The 23169-nt window shown below is 35.1% G+C and overlaps 1 protein-coding gene and 1 pseudogene across 1 annotated transcript; one reads left to right on the top strand and one right to left on the bottom strand.

Annotated features, from left to right (window-relative positions):
• Positions 1–3334: 3334 nt before the first annotated feature.
• On the top strand, positions 3335–4031 carry LOC132276885 (transcription factor MYC2-like; annotated as a pseudogene).
• Positions 4032–8749: 4718 nt separating this feature from the next.
• LOC132276876 (aspartyl protease family protein At5g10770-like) lies at positions 8750–18194 on the bottom strand. The gene is made up of 3 exons (XM_059778515.1): positions 18063–18194; positions 10638–10698; positions 8750–10200 (listed from the first exon to the last, which is right to left on the bottom strand). The coding sequence occupies exons 1-3, from the start codon at positions 18192–18194 to the stop codon at positions 8936–8938; spliced, it is 1458 nt and encodes a 485-aa protein (XP_059634498.1). The 3' UTR covers positions 8750–8935.
• Between the last annotated feature and the right edge of the window lie 4975 nt (positions 18195–23169).

The following is a 23169-nucleotide window of genomic DNA, read 5'->3' as shown; positions in this document are numbered from 1 at the left end:
AATATCACACATTAAATAAGCTATATTGTAAAATTAAATTATTACGTACACTAAGTAATTTAACTACATATCTCAATATTATAATCTCAAATAATAAATTTTTGTAAAAGTAATATTGAACTTGCATAACAATATAGTTTCATATTATATCACATGATTAATTATATCACATAATTAATTTAAGAAAAAAGATTTGTGACTCATTCTCCAATAAACATACTAGAAAATTAGGACCAAAAGATGTAGACGTTCTAGCCTACAAGAAAATGATATGCACTGATGTTATAACCTATAAAAGGTTTTATGTAACGATCCACTCTATCACATAGTATGATATTGTCTACTTTGGGATCAAGCCCGCACAATTTTGTTATTGGGTTTTATCTCAAAAGGCCTCGTACCAATTGGAGATAACACCACTACATAAAATCACTTTACCTTTCCCTTACGTAGGTGGTGTGGGACTGTGCACCTATAACTTGCTCAATGTGATAGCATGTCAGTGCCTCTTGCACCCGCCCACGGCACACTCACCTACAAGGTTGTCACATTTTAGGTCCACTCTAACCTTTCATAGGAGTAGGATCTGCAACCTTAAATAGACACCCCCACACTTTTAAGAATTTATAGAAAGGTTTTCAACCTTTCCATAATTCATATGATGTCACATTTCTAAGATTTCATCTTTGCTTCGTGGCAAATACACATAACGGTATCTTGTGCAACCAATAATAAAAGTAACGATGTACTTTTTTTCCACCTCTAGTTGGTACATGTTTAAGGTAATGTCATATACTTCATAATATCATATTACAAAATTAAATAATTTAACCAATATTAAATAATTCAATAATCTACTTATATAACATGCTTCAATTTCACATAATATTGAATGCATTAATATTTAACATATTATCATATAATAATGTATATAACATTATTTTATCATATCTCAACTATTAGTATAATATCTACTTGTTTATATCTTAAATAGAAACATATAATAAAATCTACGCAAGGAAGGAATCTGTCTTAAGATTGTTGGAAAAATATATGCTTAATGTGACTTTTAAGATATAACAACCCTTATACTAATATGTCATGAGATAATTAACAATATGCTAATAAATCATTAATTAAATATGCAACTCTATATTTAATTAAATATGCAAAATAAAGCAATAAAATAATAACAATATGCAAGGAATGAACCTGGACCGAGGCTAGTATTGGATACTATGTGCTTAAGACAGATTCGCCCCGCTATGGTGCTAACGGACTCAGTGGCGTCTATCTCCCAGGATACAACGGTCTACATCCACCAGTAACAGCACTACAAACTCGTGGATACGGCGAACCTCCTCCGTGTAATACTCTCTCTGACTCAAAAATGCATCTATATACTATATAAATGCTGAATTGGGTGTAATCCGAACTAAATGGTTCGGACCAATCTTAATATGGCTCAATGAAATTGGATTAGGGTCGAAGTGGCTCAAACCACTTAACCTATGGTTTGAACCCACTTGGGTTGGGTTCCAGTCTAGAGAGGGAGATAGAAGAAAATGAAAATGAATGAATTGCAAATGATCCAAAGGGGGGTATTTATAGAAACAGATATGCCTTTTCGGATTAGGTGTATCTCTTCATTATTGGACACAACCATTGCAATAGGTTGCAATGGTTCACATGATGTCTGTTCACCACTAGACACATCTATTCCAATAGGTTGCAATGGTTCACATGGTGTCTGTTCACCAATAGACACATCCATTCCAATAGGTTGCAATGTGCCTTTTCAAGTGGGTGCAACCATGGGTCATGATGGTTCGGAAAAAGGTGTAACCCTTTGAAAAAAAAACTAAAAAGTGGTTTTTTAATTTAAAAGGTGTAACCCTTTAGAAAAACTAAAATATGGTTTTTTTAATTTAAAAGGTGTATCCTTTTAGAAAAACTAAAAAGTAGTTTTTTTAATTCAAAAAATCAACCACCAAAAAAAAAACCCACTTATTTGTGAAACCCATTTAAATAAGCCCAGCTCAAAATTAGGCCCAATCCAAAATTCCAATAAAAGAATAATCTGGACTTTACAATTAGGCCCAAGCCCAAGCCCAAATCCTAAACTCAACTTATTTAAATTTCAATTTGTTTAAACATTTTTTCTATGTGGGACAAACACTTCCCACATTTTGCATACCCATTTAGGCTTATCAAAACACCACACTTTGGAGCTAATTTCTCATTCATCCAGAAACGGATTTCAGAAAGTAAATATACCACGTTCATCTCCTTGCGAAGAGAAACGCGCTTGTCTAGAGATCCGTAAAAAATTATTAGCGGAATCTATTTCAAATCTCATCCAAAGTTTATGTTTTTAATGCCCCCGTTTCCAATACATATATGATATATGAGTGCGAGAATTGAGAGAGAGAATAGAGAAAACGATTATTGCGCATATATGATATATGAGTGCGAGAATTGAGAGAGAGAGAGAGAGAGAGATAAAAGAAAATTAAAAATGAAAGAACTATGAAGAGAAAAAAAGTAGTGTTTGAAAGAAGAAAGTGAATGCAAATTTTTTTGAAGGGATCAGAGAAACTTGAAAAAGCAACAAAGTTAAAGAGAAATGCAAAAAAAAGTTAAGAGAGATTTTAGAAAGAGAGAATTTTATAGGACATTTTATAAATTTGAAAAATTATAAATACTAAAGTAAATATATATTTTTATATATATTAATTCTTTTATTTTTGTAAAATCTACAAGGTTTGATTCCCAGAAAATCTATTGCCCTATATATATATATATTGGAGAACCACATTAAGCTCGATGGGTAGTACACTAAAATAGTTTTATGTATAAGTATTGAGTAGCCCAATGTGGTTCTGTGCCTAGTTACTCTTATAAATATTTATGTGCTTCTTGATGAAATGTGTATGTAAAGGGTAATACTTGCATCCTGTGTAGGAAGGATGAAGTTCATCCTCCCTGCTGACATGACCATCTTCTTTGCTGACACCTATTTAAAATTAAAAAATAATAAAAATATGAGTAATGCCCATTTGTTCGGGTTTAAACTCATTACTCTTTATCACCCTCTTTCTCTTAATACCTAAACTATATGTGCCGCAACAGACCACGGCGAGACCGACCCATCATCACTTTACATCACTGATCTGTCATCGTCTCGTCTAGTATTGAAATCAGAAATTCTGATAACCCAACACCGTCGACTACTCTCCAAGCTAACAATCATCAATTGTCAAAGCAAATCGTCTTTGAGAACCCTAACCCTATTTCTAATACTTTGACTGAAAATCCGATTGCAATTCAACAAATGCAAATCCAAAACCAGAGTTTCTTTGCTAGAAAATTGAATCTCTCTGAAAATATTTGATGGAAGTAGTGATAGGAATTGAAATTCTCACTCGTGTAAGCCCGAAACAGGGGAGATATTGAATTTTGGAGAGAGTAAGAGGAGTTTTTGTAGAGCAAATGGGAATTTCTTTTCGGATTAGTCATAATTTGGGGGAACAGAGGACATAAAGAAGAGGTCTCCGACCTCTCGGGGTAGTAACGAGGAGGGTATACTCTCCTTCACTTCTGGGGTGGTATTGCCCTCCAACATGGTGAAATCGAGTGGTGGTGTAGATTCAGACCATTCTGATCTTGAGGCCTCAGTGGTTCGGGAAACAGATAGTAATAGAGTTATGGAACCTGAAAAATGGGGTAGAAAATCGGCAAATGGAAGGGAAGAGCCCTTAAATCATGTGGAAGCTGAGAAACAGAGAAGAGAAAAGCTTAACCAGAGGTTCTATGCACTCCGGGCTGTGGTCCCAAATGTGTTAAAAATAGGCAAAGCTTCATTTCTTGGAGATGCTATTGCATACATCAACGAGCTCAAATCAAAGCTTCAAACAGTAGATTCGGATAAAGAGGAATTGAGGAGCCAAGTTGAGACCTTGAAGAAGGATATGGGTCTTAAGGAGACTCAAAATCCAGCTCCACCACGACCACCACCTGATCAGAGCTAAAAATGTCCAACCATGGAAGTAATTCATTGTAGTCTGTTGCGGCACATATAGTTTAGGTATTGGGAGAGAGAGAAAAGGGATTGATAAGGAGAAACGGTTTAACCCACACAAATAGGCATTACTCATATTTTTATTATTTTTTAATTTTGGACAGGTATTGTAATGACTTGAACTCGGGCGTCCGAATTGCTAAACTGGATCCTTATCCGAACCCGAAGTCAACTAAGGACACTGCCGTCCTAGCCTATATCAATACATAATATATGTGTCATCTCAGGGTTTACAAAAAAATAATAATAATAATAACAATAATAAAATGAGATCATAATTACAAAATATGCCAAGACAGTGCACTAACCCTTCAAAACCTGTAGAGGAGCGTTGTCCGCCACTTCCCTTATGTATTCTGAAAAATATTAATAATAAAATGGGTGAGCCAACCGCTCAGTAAGAAGTGTCTAAGACACACCTCTTACGACCCCATGAATCCACATAAAACATAGGGTAAAAGTAAACAGAATCATGCCTCAGGGAAAATAAGTAAAGTAACGAGAATATCAACAAATACATACGCAAGTCGTCTAACCACCAAATGTGCAATGTATGCCAATGAAATGCCATGCCATGCAATGTCGCTCCCTATTTCTGAAACAATACCGTTTCAATATCCAAACCGTTAGTACAATCTGACCCAAGGCACCTCCAAGGCATCACGAAAGGAGGATTGACTAACTTTCCATGACCACAAGGCAACTCCAAGGCGTCGTTTTTAGCCTAGTTAGCTCAACCTCGCGAGGGTCTCTCTTTAGTCCCCTCTAGATTATATTAACACCACGGACCACTAGGCGCCTCCTAGGGATCTAGTTTTCACAAATACTTTTCAAAAACTTTTCTCAATTAAAAACAATTTCATTTGTTTTTAAAGCAAACTTTTCATTTTACTTTCCCAATGGCAATGCATGAATTATGCAATTCCTTCAATGCTATGACAATATAAAAATTTCGTACATATCATCCACATCATTTAGGCATGTTTAAAATATGAATTTTCACACAATATCACATTATCATATTTCTAAATTATGGCATTTTACATAGTTTCAATTCCCAAATCCAATAACTTAATTATATAAGGCATAAAAAAAAAATCATTTATTTTCATAACTGCAACATCTCTTTTCATAGCAATTTAAAATCATAAGGCATATAATACATCAACACTAAATATGCTTTTTCACCACAAGAATTTAATTATATTCATAAGTTCACTTAATACATAACATGCCTTTATCACCTTAAATACCAATAACCACAACAAACATAATCAAGATAATTAAAATTAAGCATACTTAGAGTCAAATTAAATGAAAATTTCACAAGAAATCCAAGAAATTGTGGATTAGAGCACCCTTACCTCACTTAGATGTAAAAATCTCCAAAGTGAGCCAAAAATTTGAAATCCCTAGAGTGCACCAAAACTGAAATTGCTTACACCCACTTGAAGATCTCGCCGAGCTCTTCTATTTGCTGCAAACAGTACTCAAAGATTCCTAATGATGAAGGAGAAATCAAGACTTTAGTGTAAAAAAAGAAAAAAAGAAAATAGAAACCAGAGAGGGAGCTCGCTGCTGGCTGCGTGATAAAGAGAGGAATAAGGTAATCATACAAGGTCATTTGTAATGACCATTAAAATGGCGGGTTCCACGACAATTTAAAATATTTTCTTTTAACTTTATATATATGAAACACATTATGACCACTCATTTAAACATGTGGACATGTAAATATGTACTAAATAATAATGTATGAATTGCAATGACCCCAAAACATAATCTCCGTATACAACAAAATCGGTTATGGGTCTCGTTCTAACCTCTCGGCCCAAAAAATAGAAAAATGCTAAAATGGCAATCAATGCATTTCTAAAAGCCCTGAATTCTATAACATTTCCCAATCATTACTCTGACAAATTCGGTATACCCCACGGTGTCTGACATGCAAAACGAAAAAAGACGAAAATACCCTCAAAATAAAAAAAAATCCTAGTAAATGGAAAATGATAAAAAATAAAAATAAAAATCAGAAACATTACAGGTATCACAAGGGAGCATATAGTTTAGGTATTGAGATAAAGAGAGAGAGTAGAGTGATAAGAAGAAACGGGTTTAACCTGCACAAATAGGCATTACCCATATTTTTATTATTTTCTAATTTTGGATAGGTGTCAACAGGGAGGATGGCCACGTTCAGGATGGCCACGTTCAGCAGGGAGGATTCATCCTCCCTGCGCAGGATGCAAGTATTACTCATATGTAAATTATATACTCTATTTGAAATGCAAAAAGCTTTTTCCTTTGTTCATCAAAGCTTCTTGCTCCTCTCACTGTAGAGGTCATCTGTCATTCAGATTTTTGGAGTACTTCTCTATGGTGGTGTGTTCTTTATGTTCTTTGAAGATTGTGATGACTTTCATCTCCTCTCCATTCCGACGACCCGGTGGGTTGTCTCCCCGAAGAGGCACCTGTGTTGAATGTCAATTTGGGGTTTTTGCAAAGTGGAAAGTTTCCTTATGAATTTTTTCTGCTTTTTCCTTTTGATTCGGGTATTACAATGTTGTTTTTGTTATCTTTGTTAGTGCTAGCCTTATTTCTGTACTTGTTTGCTTTCAGTTTTCTCGGTTTGCCTTCCTCTTTATCCATGGTTTTTTATCCATAGATTTCCATGGGGGGTCAAATGATTGGTAGTAATGCACATATCCCAGTTACAAGATCTTTGGTTTAAGATAGTAATATTTTGGTGTTTGGGATCCGTTGGTCATTCTACTAGGCGATGTTTCTCTGTTGGAGTTATTGTTGATGGCGAATCGTCGCTGCTGTCCTTATAGCGCGATCACATGGTTAAACCTTGTCCTTGTTCAGGTTTCCAAGTGTGCAATCAAAGTTTATTGAGGAACCACTGGATGACGGCATCTGTTCCTTTTGCAGGATTTCAAATTCTGTCCGTTTGGCTGTGGATTTTGGAAGAGACTATTGTATCTTTTCCTGACCATGATTGTAATGACTTGGGCAACTGTTCAAGTAAATTGATCAAGAATCGCCAAGTTTAGAGTTGGGTTTGTGACCATGAAATTGATATTCCAGATCAATTGTCGAAAAATCCTCCATCGTCGTTGTCGAGTGCACCGGCGTTTGGGTTCCATCATCATGATGGACTTACGATCCTGCACTATCAAACGTCTGTATTATCGTCTCGCATCATGATTGCATGGCAGTCTTTGCGTGTTGACCAAGATGAGAAAGGTAATTTGGGCCCCGCTGAAGGTTCTAGTGGTTGCATAAGGGTGCAGCACCAACTGGGCCCAATCAATGCTAATGGGACTATCCATTACATGCGTTTTGTATCTACTTCGACCCATCTTAGTCCTGCCAATGATAGCCTCAGCCCAAGGAACGAAAATGTTATGCTTATTAACTTTCAGTTTGATGTTATCTTCCTTTGTACTTATGTGGATATTTGGATCCTTGCTCCAGAGGAGTGTAAGCTTAGATCTTTGTAGTGTTATTGTTTCCCAAAAAAAAGAAAAAAAAGGAGGCATGTAAATTATATACTTGTTCCAAAATACATGTCAATCTTTTCATTTTTATACTCTATTTGTCTGAATGTAAAATATTTTTTTATTTTCGTAAAATATTTACGAAAAAAAAAATATTACAATCTAACAAAAATAATTTACTTATTAATTTTAAACAAGTTATTTTACATGTCCCACTCGATGGGGCTCGATCTGAACCTCAACCGACACCTTTGTCAAATACCGAAAAAAAAAATTAAAAAAAATAAAAAAAATATTTTACTTGAAAAAGAAAAATAACGTAGGCTTTGTTGTCCTAAATTGGATGTCTCATTAGTAAAGTCAAAGTGTTAATTTTTTTATATTATTTATTTATTTATTTTATTAAACCAAGAAAAAGGAATCAATCACATCCTTAAAGACCCACTATAAATAGATTTAGTAACTCTTTCAATATCAATATGATAAAAACTTTAAACACTAAAACTCATACGGAGTACACTTGAAAAGTTAAATTCTTGAAAAAAAAAAATAATAATAACACTATTTTGGGGTGAGGGAGTATATTTGTTATTATACGTTGTCATTAGTAATCCGGAGACTGATAGTTGTTCTTAGTTGCCCAACATTATGGCATTTTGTGTGGATATGGTGTAATAGAATTTCCCCTTCAATCAAAAGGGATACATCTATCATAAAATATTTATCAATGCATACTAGGCAGTAGGCACTATCAGTTAAAATATAAATAAATATGGGAAAGGAGTGGACGAGTGGTTAGTCTTAGTGACTATATTGCTTTGCATAACTTATCTCAATTATTTTCTCTTTAATGTTTTTCTATTAATTTACTTATTTATTTTGGTTTTATGGGAAGAAATTCGCACTCATTCTTTGTGGGTAATATTTTTGTCTTATATTTTCAGTTTTAACCGCGATCATAGCCGTTTGATCCATGTGTTTTGATGCGTTGCTTGATTAGATACTTGGTTGTGTCTTCAGTTTCAACCGTGACCAAATGGTCATAACCTTTTATCTAGTGTGTTTTGATGTGTTACTTGATTAGATACTTGTCTTTGATGGGTCGATTATAACTTACTTAACAGAAGGGACAAAATATATAATACTATATAATTTGATTACCCATGTAACTGGGGGCCTATAAAAGGCCTATGGTTAGCTCATACAATATCGAGTCCAAAAAACACAAATAAGAACAATTTAGCATCATGGGATCTTCATCTATCATACAAAAAGCGTTCTCCTGACTCTATTTCATGAGATGCCATATTATTCATTAATATATGAGATAAAGTTGCCATCATTTTAATAACTAGCTGCAGCCCCCAGCAGCAAAACCAATTCTTGAATTGGAGACATCGTAAGCCACACCATACGTCTGCTGCTGAGTGTATCCAACAACCGCTAAGTTGGGGTCGAGTGTCCCGAAGGCCAAGCACGTAATGCCCCTCCCATCAAAAAGAATGTTTTGAGACGCAAGAGTGAGTTCGGCCTCTCCTTCAAATACCAACCGAATCTCAGGCACATCTGTTGACAACTCCTTCATACTACCTTTATAACACGCATAAGAACTACTCGGGAGAGCCTCGTGCTTGGTGGATAAGATCTTTTTGAACTCATCGCGGAGAGCTGCATATACTGACGGATGCAGATACGTGAGCGTCGTTCCTGAATCTAGTATTGTTGGAATGTTGTAGTCGGCCTCAGACACTCCCTGCAGTGTCCTGCCCGCCACTACAATCGCGGACAGCTTCAAAAAATAGTAGCCCGTCTCTTGTTGAATAGGAAGCATTGGAGTGAACTTGTAGGGTGGTCCCGTCAGTGAATCCCTCCCTATGGACAACGAGCCTCCACTGCCTCCGCTCGCTGTTGGGAGGCAGTAGGAGAAGCCATTTCCGTATTTGGTTGACAGCTGGGAGACCATGGACAGTTTGTTACGACCAAGGCCGAAAAGGCCACCAGACCCAGCGAATGTCCCATTATTATTTTGCCCACACCCGAACACAAAACCAGGCAGTGTTTCGGATGGTGATAGGCTTAGTGAATCCTGACTCAAGTAGCCAACAGTGTAAGACTTGTCCTCATAGATAACCTCGTACAAGCACTCATCAGAAGAGGTGCAACCACGGCGATTCAGTGAATTGCACTCGGGTGTTGTGCACGACAACCTTTTGTAGGTGCTGGACGCGGAGGGATCAAAATAGGGAACGACCTGTGGGTGGCAGTACACCTCGCAAGGCTTGCATTGCACCCAGGAGATGTAGCTGCCGGTGTCGACAATCACGGGATAGTAAGTGGGTGGAGTGCCAAGACCAACCTTGATATAGTAACGGCCCACACCAACAGACGTATCAGAGTTCACGGGTGTGGTGACGAGATTCGATCCAAAAAGGTTTTCTGTGACACTGCTTGTTATATTCTTAGTGAGTCTGGAGTTGAGATGCGTAACTCGTGCTTGATCCCGAGATAGTAAATCGGAGAAGGATAGCGGAGACTGGGAGGTTAGAGGCGAGCCATGTCCATGCACATGATGCAAGGTGAAGCGTAAAGCTGAATGGTTGAGTCCTTGCTCATCTTCTGCCCAAAAAAGAGAAACAGAAGTAATTTAATTAATCCGTATCCCTTTCCAACTTTGAATATCATGCCCAACATATATATATATATATATAATTATATATATAATATGATCAAATAAAATGTTGCAAACAATAACCAAATGGGCAATAGCTTAGCTAGCTAGCACAAGCCCTCCAAATTCTCGAAAGAGAAGTTGGATGTTCAAGCCTCAGTGATAACATGACCGGTGTATTATTAACGGGCCAATAGTCTAGTAGTATCAATTTCTTATTTTTTAAAGGGAGGTTAAGGGTTTAAGTTTCAGTAAAGATATTTGTATGTGAATACCAGCTAGGGAAAAAAAAAATACATGACCTGTGTATTTGTTTAACCTTTCAAAAATAAATTGTTACAAACACTTGTGGGAATGTTGTAAATGAGATAACCACATCACATACCTTGATTCCCTGCAAATGTAGATGTTGCAAGAAATGAGGAACCAAGCCAACCCCATTTTTCCTACTCCTTTGGGAATGCTATCCTGATTTAAGTATATTTTATGTATATATGATTCACTTCTCTCACACATCTATATATATATATATATATATATAGACACACACACATGAAGCTAAGCAAAAGTTTTAGTAACTAGTCTGCGACGACTTTGAGTCGTAACATGCTAAGTACTCCATGTGAAACCACTATGAGAAAAGAGTCAACGATTTTGACACCCAAAGGGTCTCTTTTACATTTAAAAACATCAACTATATAGAGAAGTCTGGAGAGTTTGTAAGGCTTAGTTTGGTCACATGGAATAAGTAAGAAAGAAAAAGAAAAGAAATTTGTTTAAAACATTTTAAGAATTTTGTTAGCAAAAAAAGAAAAAAATAATGGATTATTATACTTAATAGTATAATTATTTATATTTAAATAAGACTTCATAATATTTTTTTAGATATAAGTAAAACTAATTATTAGTTTAAGAGAAAACGAAACTTAAAAAAAAAAAAAATACGAAGATGTACTAATGACAATATTAAAGTTTTAGAGAGATTTGATTGTATGTTGTTGTTGCCAATTATATATGAACTTGTGAAAAAACAAAGAAAGGTGCAAACAAACAAAATAAAAAAACAAAGAAAGAAAGAGTTGTTTTGTAGAGAACCTGCCTCTTAGAATTCCAGTAAAAAAATAAAGAAATAAATTGATTTGCATGATAAAGTTAATGGGTAAAATAAGAATGTCAAATAAAAAGATAATATTTTCACAAGCAAATATTATTTTTTTGTATTTTGTGTAGGAAAAGTTTTGGGAGAAAATAGGCAAGTATGAAAACATAATTTTTTCATTACATTTCTTTTTCCATCTATAAAAAACTCCAAAAAAGAAATTTTTTTTCTTTCCTTTCTTTTCTAATTGATTCCACCTAAAATACAAGATCTTTTTTTCTTTTTTCTTGTTCACAATTTTTAGTCTCTTCTCTCTCTCATTTTCTTTAGTTTATATTTTAAATTTTTTATAAAAATTTACAAATCTTATCAAAGGGATTTATCAAATATGAATTAATTATCAAATAATTTAATAAATTATGAATGCATATATATTGTTTTAATTAATCAAATACAAAGGTCCAATCTGAATTCGAGATGTTGACAACAATGACAAGTTTACATGTATGTTAGAAAAGTCGTGCTTTACGTGCTCAACATTTTTCTTTGGAAAATCTATATCGACGAGATTGGCGGAGAGAGATAGGTGCTTCTGAGTCTTTTTTTTCCAAGTGAGAATGACCTTGAACTGTTGCAGTCCAATGCGTATTAAGTACTTCTAAAATATTTCATTTTTATATATAAATTAGAATTAATTGTATAAAATCTCCTTTAACTATTAAAAATTTGCATGTAAATTTTTAGTACTCAAAATTGCAAAAACTTTGCAAGACAGTCCCTTCCTCAAAAGATTTGGTTTTATTTTTATTTTTTGAAAAAATAAAATGTATCCTTTTGAATTAATTGCAAAATACCCCTACCCCATGTTATGCCGTTTTAGGGAAAATTTATAAATTTCTTATAGTTCAAAGGAGTTTGTGCAGAAGAGTAATTTAGTAACTTTTAGTACACCATGCTGACCTTATTTGTAAATTTTCAACCGTTCAAGAAGGTTAAATTTAATTTTTAATATGGGAGAGGAGTGACGAGTCTGGTGATTCTATATCTCTCTATTATTTTTTCTTTATTTTTATTTTTATTTCTTTATTAATTTATCTTAGTATTTACTCTTTACTATGTTAAAAAACTCACACACTTATTTTTTGCATGTAAAAATTTAAAAAGATTTCATTGGTACTTTTATTTTATTTTTATTTTTTTGAACATGTTTCAAAATTTATACAGTTGTCTATTTTATGACACAAATATTTTGTCTCAAATGGCCTATTTTCACCATCAATCATATTGCCTTGGTCAATTATATGATAAAGTGACTTTAGTGGATGAATCTCATGTGTTGCTTGATTAGTTGTGTTTCGTGTGTTGCTTGATTGATTAGTTACCTGATGAAATAATCTGGGCCATCAAAATCAATACCGCGACCGATGGTGAGCACACAATGTTGGGAAGTTGAGAAGAGTTCAAAATATAGTGATAAAGCTCAAAGAAATTTGGACGAAACTCAGATGAAGTTTCTGTTAAATTGTTTAGAATCTGACAAGCTTCGGCCGAAACTCCGATGAATGTTTCAAATAAGGATTAAGATCTTTTAAGTTAAAATTTCTCTATATTATTGTAAGTTGAATTTTAGAAATTTTAACATGCGATCTTTATCACATATTTATGACTTGCACCACATTAACAAATTAAAAATAAGAAATAAAAATTAAAGTTATTTAACCAATGAATAGAGAAACGTCGTTAACAAATGCTAAAACTTTTTCAACTCTCTATTTTTTCTGGTCTCTTATGCCTACAAACTGTCTCCCACTCTTTCCTCTCTTCATTGTTACAAACCGTCTCTCTCTTTCTTCTCTCTACTTTATTTCTTCAGTAATTCTCTCTATGTATTTATATATATGTGTATATAAATTAATACTCTCAAAATTTTGAAAGAATTGAAGTAAATTGGGATTGGTATAGAATTGGTGGTAAAGTTTACAAATTTGTGGTGATTATCGGTGAGTTTAAATCATAATCTTCAGTTTAGATTGAATAACTTGCAGTTAGACGGAATCAAATGCAATTACCAACTTTTTGTAATCAACAAATCATATATTAAAAATAAAAAATAAAAAAATAAAAAAAAAAATTATCTCATTGATTTAGATAATAAAAAAATAAAAAATAAAAAAAAAATTGAACAACCTAGCATTATGTCTAGTGGAAGGAAATTGGAAGGAGCAGAGTTTAGGTTTAAACATTAAAAAAGAATTAGAATAGAGGGAAGTAAAGGTGAAGAGATCTAAGAATCTAGTTGGAAAAAAAACCGTTGTCGTTTCAAGCCTTTTTTATCACTAAATTATGTGGAGCATTGTCAGCCCTAAATTTAGATGAAATGACACATGTTAGAATCATAACAATACAACCAAAAGCCTTATATATAGAAAAGATGATAGAGAACGTGGTTCAAGTCAAAAGAGAAATAAAGACTATTGCGACTTGTTTAAGATAGGAATAAAGAAGAATGAGAAGGAGGATCTTTTTTTTTTTTTTTTTTTTTTTTGGAAAAAATGAGGGAGAGATTATGACGTAAACATGGTTAGAGTATGAAGATAACGACGCAAACCTGGTTAGAGACGTGGTTAGAGTATGGTGAATTTTCCTTAATTTAAAACGGTGCAGTTTTTATAAGAATCTAGTTGAAAAAAAAAAAAAACAAAAAAACAAAAAAACATAATAAAAAAACAACCAACCATTGTCGTTTCAAGCCTTTTTTATCACTAAATTATGTGGAGTGTTGTCAGCTCTAGATTTAGGTGAATGACACATGTTAAAACCATAACAATACAACCAAAAACCCTATATATAGAAAAGATGATAGAGAACGTCGTTCAAGTCAAAAGAGAAATAAAGATTATCGTGACTTGTTTAATACAGGAATAAAGAAGAAACAGAAGGAGGATCTTTTTTTTGGAGAAAAAATGAGGGAGAGATAATGATTTAAATGCTGTTAGAGTATGGTGAATTTTCCTTAATTTAAAACAGTGCAGTTTTTAAATTCGGTAAATTTTTCTTATCTCAAAACGGTGCAGTTTTAAACATTTTTTAAATTAGGAATTTTCCTTAATTTAAAACGGTGCAATTTTTAAATTTTGGTAAATTTTTCTTATCTCAAAACGGTGCAGTTTTCAAACTTTCTTCAAATTAGTTGACGTGGTTTAACACCAGCCGTAGATAGATTTGAAATGTCACGTGTCAATCAGTAGCGAATTCAACTTAAAATAACTTAAAAAATATTTAACTTAGAAGATCCAAGTCCTTTGATAAATTTTTTGGTGACCAAACCTAAGATTTTGGCCTAACAACAGGTGAAGTTTTCTTTGACTAAACCTAGGATTTTGGATGGAACTAGAATTCTAACCAACTTCCAGTAACCAAAAACTTTTGTACTCACTATATATTTGATAATGTTTAAATTTAAAATAACATGATTTATCAAAATTATTATTTTTAGATCAATATATACATGAATACAGTGATTCATGGATGGTAATACTTTATGAACATGTTGTAATACCCCTAATTTTAAAAAGGATATTCCTGGTATTTAATGGTATTTAATTTATTATTTAAGTGCATTTTATTTGATTATGTGTCATTATTTTTTTTTATTAGGTGCTTAATTGTTTTCTTTTGTGGTGATTTAATTTATTTAAATGATATTTATTTTTAGTTATTTGATTGGAATTACTTGTTAGTGTTTTAATTATTTAATTGGCATTAATGGTTTAAGTGTAATTGGTTTAGTTATTTGATTGGAATTACTTGTTAGTGTTTTAATTATTTAATTGGCATTAATGGTTTAAGTGTAATTGGTTTAATTATTTTATGTGTGTATTATTTTATGTGTGTCTTATTTGGTTTAATTGGATTTACTAATTATTATTTTGTTCAATTAGATTATTTGTTAAGTATTTAATGGTGAATAGGGTAATTAGGTAAATACGTCTAACTAGGGTTTTAATTACAGTATAAATTAGGGTTTTATATTATAGCCGTCGTAGGTTTCTACGTTAATTGGATGGGCCGGTTAGGATTGTGAGTTGGACTCAAATGAACCTAGGGTTTAGGAAAACTCTATAAGTATAAGGTAGACGTCTGTGTAGGGTTTTTTTAAACAAAGCACACGTTTTGTGGAAGTGGAGAAGGAAAAACGCAGTTTTTCACATTCTGCCAAGGTTTGATCAAAGCTCCGATCCTGCTTCGTCCGTGGTCCGATCGAGCTGAATTTTGGAGGAGAGGTTCACGACTCAGTGACGCACAATCTGAATGGTGGAGATCAGAGTTTGACCTCGGGAACAGTGATTCATACTCGTGAACAGTAACTGGGTCGCACAGGTTTTTTCCATTCTGCCCAGATTTCATCAAACATCCGATCCCGCTTCGTCCGTGGTCCGATCGAGCTGAAATTTGGAGGATAGGTTCATGACTCAGTGTCACACAATTTGAACGGTGAAGATCAGATTTTGAGTTCGGGAATAGTGTTTCGTACCCTTGAACAGTAACCGAGTTTTGGAACTCGCCGGGATTTTTTAAGAAGACGACGTTGAAACTTTGAACAAAAGTTTCTGAGGCAAGATTCTATCCTTACTCTTTCCCTTAGGCTTCATACTCTTTGCACTCTTAAATGATTCCAGGATTAATGAAGATTAAACCAAACTAAAATGATATCTGTTTTGCTATGAAACTGGTAGTTACAATAGTATTGTATGCTTGTTCAACCTAGACTAAGCATGTTTGTCGATGCATTGTGGTTCTGTGGTTCACGTTTTTCCTTACCACTGCTAGTATAAATTATTGGAAGGATGGGTCTAGATGATAGCTATCTTAACTTCTGTAATAGCAACTGTTGGAACTTAAATACTATGAGGATTTGAGTTTAACACTAGATCGGTTTTGTGGAACACTATAATTTGAGCATGTCTACATACATACTGTGAATATTGTTTTGATGCTTACATTATCACAGTTAGTATCAACTGTGGAGGTTAGGATTTTGTGATACATACCCTACATATCTATATGTCATTTGTAAGGTGTTAAATAGAAGTTTTAATTAATTCTGTCTTTATATCAGACTAAAGGGAACAACTTAAATTGGGCATGTATATGTTGTTATTGTGACCCTGTTTATCAATGCTTATTTTATCACTGCTAACATTGAATGTTGGATGTTGGAATTTAGTTGATATATACTTGATTTATTGGTATTATTAACTACTGGAGGATTGGAAAGTAGACACCGGTATGGGACGGTGGCATACTAAGGATGGGTTTGCTTTTTAAAACAATACCATTACCCACCTACTTGGAATAAGGATGGGATTAACTAAAAGTTAAGTCCCGTGGATTTGTATTGTCATGGCAACTACTTGTTGAGCGGCAATAGTAGGGATTTTGGTTGGATTTTATATAGGTACTGTTATGGTGCCTCGGTATGAGCTTGAGCCTCAGGACCGATGGCTAAGGAGCGTATATGCATCGGGATGTGTAGCTGGCTACGATGGTTGGAGGTGTACCCTGTTTAGGTATAGGTACATATACCCACTTCGTGTGCGTTTTAGCATGTTACTTCTATTCAGGTTGAGACCGGCCTGTAGTCCAGTGAGAGTCCTTTAGTGTGACTATATATATATTGACGGACTATCAGTTATTGTTGAATTGTTTAGGATGTACATGCGTATCGGGCCTCTGTTTGGATTGTAGTAGTATAGAACTTGCGCGTGGGCCTGACCCACTTCTATTTTTTCAGGTACACGACAGTTCCAGGCTTAGACGTGTTCGTGCTGAGCAGAGGTCTCTATTCACTCTTCCGACGATGTAGGGCTCTCTCTATAGTTTTATTTCTGGACGTTTATTACAGTTGTTCTATCTTCCGTTTGGATGTTTAATAGGGGTCCACTAGAGATGGATTCCCAAGTTGTAAACTGATGGAGTTTCGGAGTTTGGGTTTGATGGATTTTAATAATTATAATATTTTGCGGATTCTATTTTTAGTTCCTTCCAGCTTTAATTTCATTTCTTAATTTATTTTGTATTCCGTGTTCATTATAAAATATTAATTGTTTGATATTCCCTCGGGTTTGGGCCTAGGCCTGATCAACTCGTGTCTCGGATCCGAGAGGTATCACACATGTGAATTGTTAAATCTAGTTTAATTAAATTTTGAAGAGGGTGAAAATGCCTCGATAGTCCAATGGGTTAGTGACTCCATTAAACTTTGAGTGCTAAATTTCAAGTCTATGCATTTACTAATTTAATTTCTAACACTCATAAAACAATATGATTAGTTGTTTATACACAAACTTGAGATTTATGTTGCCAAACAAGAACAACAATTCAGGATCATAGGATTTTCATCCATCATATAGAAAGGATAGCTACAGAACATCTCATGACTCCACTTTATGTGCCATATTTATTGATATATGAGATTTAAGTTACAATCATTTAAATAACTAGTTGCAGCCCCCAGCAGCAAACCCAATTCTTGAATTGGCGACATCATAAACCACACTATATGTCTGATGCTGAGGTTTCCAATAATAGCCATATCATCCGTGGCAGACTTGCGAAGGCCAAACACGTAATGCCCTTCCTAGCAACACCCTCCAAAATGTTTTGAGGCGTAAGAAAGAGGCCAGCCTCTCCCTGAAACACCATCCGAACCTCAGGCACATCCAACATGTCCTTCAAACTCCCTTTATAACATGTGTCAAGAAATTCAAAAGACGGGGCAATCTCGTGCTTCGAGGACATAATCTTTGCAAACTCATCCCGTAGTGCAGCGTATACTGACATAGGCAAGCGCGTGATCTTCGTCCTATAATTTATACTTGTTGGAACCCTGTACTCAATCTCTGCCACTCCCAGTGTCCTGCCACTGCAATTGCGCAGACAAACTCATGGTACAAACTGTTTTGTACGGAATTAGTAAGCATTGGAGTGAACTTGTAGGATGATCCCATAAATGAATCGCTTCTTATGGACAATGTGTAAATTATTGTAAAGGAAAACATTTCTCCAATAAGTAATTACCAAAAAGGTAATTATAAGTTGAAAATAAATAAATAATATTAATTGATATCTATTTACTTAGCCACCAAGTAATATGTCACATGTTCAAATTATGTGGGCCACAATTAAATAAATAATCTTACATTCTCCCACTTGGCACATATGATAACTTCTATAGTAGTTTAGTAAAATAGTCATTAGTGTGCACCATAAATCAAATTAAGATATTAAGTTGGTCATCATAAATACTATGGTAAACAAACTACTAATGTGAGTCATGACGGTTGTATGTCCCTAAATGACATAGTCCCTTCCATGTATCACAATACTAGTAACCTATTCAACATGGACTATAAATGAGAAGTATCAATAATGATCTAATAATAATGTTTTTTCCAAGACTATTCCTATTACCACTTATTAAAGCAATACGTACATGTACATTAACTAATAGGAAATATCAGAAACACATTTAATGAGCACAAAATATCAAATATATATAAGCACTGTTAAGCAATCCACAATTAAAAAATAATCATCATTGACTACATTCAAGACCCATTCTTTTAACATGTTCCATAAATGTTTTGGGTGGTAGTTGTGATACCCCTCGGATCCGAGACACGGGTTGATCAGGCCCAGGCCCAAACCCGAGGGAGTATCAAACAATTAATATTTTATAGCGAACACAGAATACAAAATGAATTAAGAAATGAAAGTTTAAAGCTGAAAAGAAACTAAAAGATAATCCTTAAATAATTAAATATGTTAAATTTGATAAACCAAATATCCATAATTTGAACAACTCGGGAATCCATCTCTAGTGGACCCCTAATAAAAGTCTCACACTAAATGAAAGTAAAATAAAAGATAAAACCCCAAATCCAAGATCTGGAAAGAAACCCTACATCTTCGGTAGAATGGAAGATCGTCTCTGCTCTGCACGAACAAGCTCAAGCCTGGAACTGACGTACACCTGAAAAATAGGAGTGGGTCAGGCCCACGAACAAGTTCTAACCTACTACAATCCAAGCAGAGACTCGATACGCATGTACATACTAAATAGTTCAACAATAACTAATAATCCGTACATAAATAAATCCACACTACTGGACTCTCGCTAGGTCATGAAGGGGGTCTCAACCTGGATAGAAGGCATCACACAATACGCACCTGAGTGGGTATGAGTACCTAAACCTAAACAGGGTATACCTCAACCTTCACAGTCAGCTACACATCCAACTGCATATACGCACCCTAACCGTCGACACTGAGACTCAAGCTCATGACACGGTAACATAAAAATATATCTAAACTCCGTTTCTATCCATCCACCAGAACTCCAATAAGTCACTCGGCGTAGTCAACCGTACCGACTTATATATATAAGGAGGATTGTATTTTATAACCCGTGCCCTTACTCCAAAATAGGTAGGACTTAGCAATTTGAGCTAATCCAAACCCAGTATGTCACCGTCCCATACCGGTACATACAATCCAATCCGTCCAATAGTTGATAAAGCATCGATAATTATAACAACAATATCAACAATTCCATACTACACATAATAGAATGCATTAGCAACCATTCTTAAAAATACCAATAATTGATTCACATTGAAAATATAAATATCAATGTCAACTACTCCTTACTATGCATATTGGAATAGTTAATCAACACGCTTATTTACATTTACAGTTGACAAAATAATGACCATATAAATGTCAATACCAACAGTTCCAAACTAAACATGTTAGAACAGATTAACAAACATGCTTAAGTAAGCCAATTCCGAATCCATAATTTGATCATACAGGGCTTTATTAATAATGATGACCTATTCCCAGTTTCCATAGAATTAACAGAGCCTAAATAGACATTTTCCCACTCAAATCTATAGCATGCAGAATAAATATAAGTAATCTATTATACTTATAGTTTCCTGTCCAACAACTTGCCGCACTAACCGTTAAATTTAATCATCAACTAATTTTCAGTGAAATATAAATTGTTTTAGCATAGTTTCTATTGTCATGAACATATAATTCGAGTGGACAAGCTCTCACAGAAAATTTCTAATATAATTAAGAAATTAGAAACTCCAAATCTACACAGTCTACAAGACCTTCATATTTAACTCCATGTAATCCTAATGGTTAACGCTTTGTGTCCAATTTTATAAAATCTGGTCTTTGCATATTTATGTTTACCCTAGACCACTCCTAAATCACCCATTACAGTATTCATTCACCAATAAACACATTAAAACAATCACTAGGAAGCCTAATCACTGAAAAAATTTGAAAAAACAACCTACAGAATCAAAACTCACGCATAAACAACCGGGAGCCGGCTCCAGAATATTGGAGCCGCCTCCAATGGCCCTGGAGCCGGCTCCTAGACCATTGGAGCCGCCTCCAGTCCAAGGGGAGCCGGCTCTCTCCCTCCTCTTCTTCGTGTTCTCCTCTCCGGTCGCCGTTTACGCCTCCCACACTTCACAGTAGAGGTTTTCAGAGAGTTTCAATTAATCCTAGGAGATTCCAGTCCTTAACTCAGTCCTTATTATGCTACTAATATGGATTAAACCAAGAATTAAATAAGACAGTTCAAAGTTTAACAGTTTACAAGTTTTAAACCAAAATCAGTTTCAGTTACACTCTAGGCATGACACAGACAACGTCTTTTATTTTTAAACCTGTAATTCATCCTGGAACCATTGAGTATGCAAAGAACACGAGTATAAGGGAGAGAGTAAGGTTAGAACTTGCCTTGTGAGATTTTTGTTAAAATCTCTGCGTTGTCTTCTACAATCTCCAGCGACTCCTACTGCAACCTCCTCTGTTCCTCGTTTCTAATTCCACAGGCGTGTTTTGGTTGTATTATTTTGTTCCCTAAGCAGACTTATCTTATGTATTTATAGGCGACCAAAACCCTAAGTCCAATTATACCTAAAGTCTGAAACGAGGCCCATAAACTCAACCGTCGGCTCCTTAAATAACCCTAAACCTAAACAGAGCTAAAACCCTAACCACACTTTTTTTTACCTAGTCACAAATTAAAACATGTAATTACTAATTTAACAATAAAAATTCCAAGTTAACTACTAATTCAATTAAAGAAACAAATAAAAATTCCAATTAATGTAAAGAATGCAAATAATTAATTAACCCAAAGAAAACAAATAAACTAACGAATTAATTCAAATAACACTGAATAGAAAACAAGTAAACAAATTAATGAACCAAAAATAATTAATAAACAGAAAACAATTAAACAAATTACCGAGACTATCCTTTCAAAAGTTAGGGGTATTACATTCTTCCCCCCTAACAAAAGGAATTCCGTCCTCGGAATTCGCTCTTACCTTCTTCCAAAATATCAGGAAACTGCGAGCGAATGACATCTTCCCGTTCCCAAGTAGACTCAGCCTCATTGTGATGACTCCACTGAACACGAACCAAAGGAATAACCTTATTACGAAGAATCTGATCTCGTCGGTCGACAATACGACACGGTGGCTCTAAATAAGTTGCATCCGGTTGCAACTCAATTTCCCCAACATCGATATGCTGATATCGATCCTCATCTCGCAGAAATTTCCGCAACATGGAAACATGAAACACGTTGTGAACGCGATCCAAAGTATCCGGGAGTGCCAACCGATAAGCGACAGCTCCAACGCGATCCGTAATCATGAATGGACCGACAAACCGCGGAGACAACTTCCCTTTCTTCCCAAAACGCATAACACCCTTCATAGGAGATACTTTAAGAAGAACCTGATCCCCAACCTGAAACTCCAAAGCACGAGTGCGACGATCAGCATAGCTCTTCTGCCTACTTTGGGCAGTACGCATGCGATCTCGAATAAGAGCAATCTTTTCAGAGGTATCCTTGATGAACTCAGGACCTAAGAATCGATTCTCTCCAACCTCCATCCAACAAACAGGTGATCGACACGGTCGACCGTATAACGCCTCAAAAGGTGCCATCCCAATAGTCTTCTGGAAACTATTGTTATAAGCAAACTCCACAAGTGGCAAATATTCCTCCCAGTGGCCCTTGAAATCCAGAACACACGACCGAAGCATATCTTCCATAATCTGATTCACCCTCTCAGTCTGTCCGTCAGTCTGAGGATGGTAAGCAGTACTAAGGTGTAACTCCGTACCTAAAGCCTGCTGAAAACTCTTCCAAAATCCAGATACAAAGCTCGCATCCCTGTCCGATATAACAGACAATGGAATGCCATGTAGCTTCACAATCTCTGAAATGTAAAGCCTCGCCAACTGCTCCGAAGTGTAGTCAGTGCAAATAGGCAAGAAATGAGCTGACTTGGTCAACCTATCCATAATGACCCATATGGAATTATGCCCCTTGAAAGAATTTGGCAACCCTTCCACAAAATCCATAGATATGCTCTCCCATTTCCACTCCGGAATTGGTAGTGACTGTAGAGCTCCTGGCGGCCTCTGATGATCAATCTTAACCATCTGACAAGTACTACACTGAGAAACAAAAAGAGCAATGTCCCTCTTCATACCTGCCCACCAAAACTGCCGCTTCATATCTTGATACATCTTATCGCCTCCTGGATGAACAGAGAACTCAGAGTGATGAGTCTCAGTCATCACATCCTTCCTCAAATTATCAGCAGAAGGTACCACTAACCGTCCCTTGTACCTTAAACCTCCATCAGCCCCAACATGGTAGAATGGAACCTCTCCGGAAGCTATCTCTGTGACCTTGTCGACACAT

The sequence above is a fragment of the Cornus florida genome, unplaced genomic scaffold (genome assembly GCF_030987335.1).
Source record: "Cornus florida cultivar Cherokee Brave unplaced genomic scaffold, ASM3098733v1 CherokeeBrave_3.0.0_Hap2_Chr01, whole genome shotgun sequence".
Lineage (NCBI taxonomy): Eukaryota > Viridiplantae > Streptophyta > Magnoliopsida > Cornales > Cornaceae > Cornus > Cornus florida.
This window is presented reverse-complemented; position numbering and strand designations above follow the sequence as displayed.

Bases quoted from the DNA above. Each gene is read 5' to 3' on its own strand.
- LOC132276876 (XM_059778515.1), bottom strand. From the start codon at position 18,194: ATGTCAGTATACGCTGCACTACGGGATGAGTTTGCAAAGATTATGTCC. The intron at 10,699-18,062 runs GTTCGGATGGTG...CCAAAGGAGTAG, and splicing joins ACATGTTGGATGTGCCTGAG to GAAAAATGGGGTTGGCTTGG. The intron at 10,201-10,637 runs GTATGTGATGTG...TTTTTTGGGCAG, and splicing joins TACATTTGCAGGGAATCAAG to AAGATGAGCAAGGACTCAAC.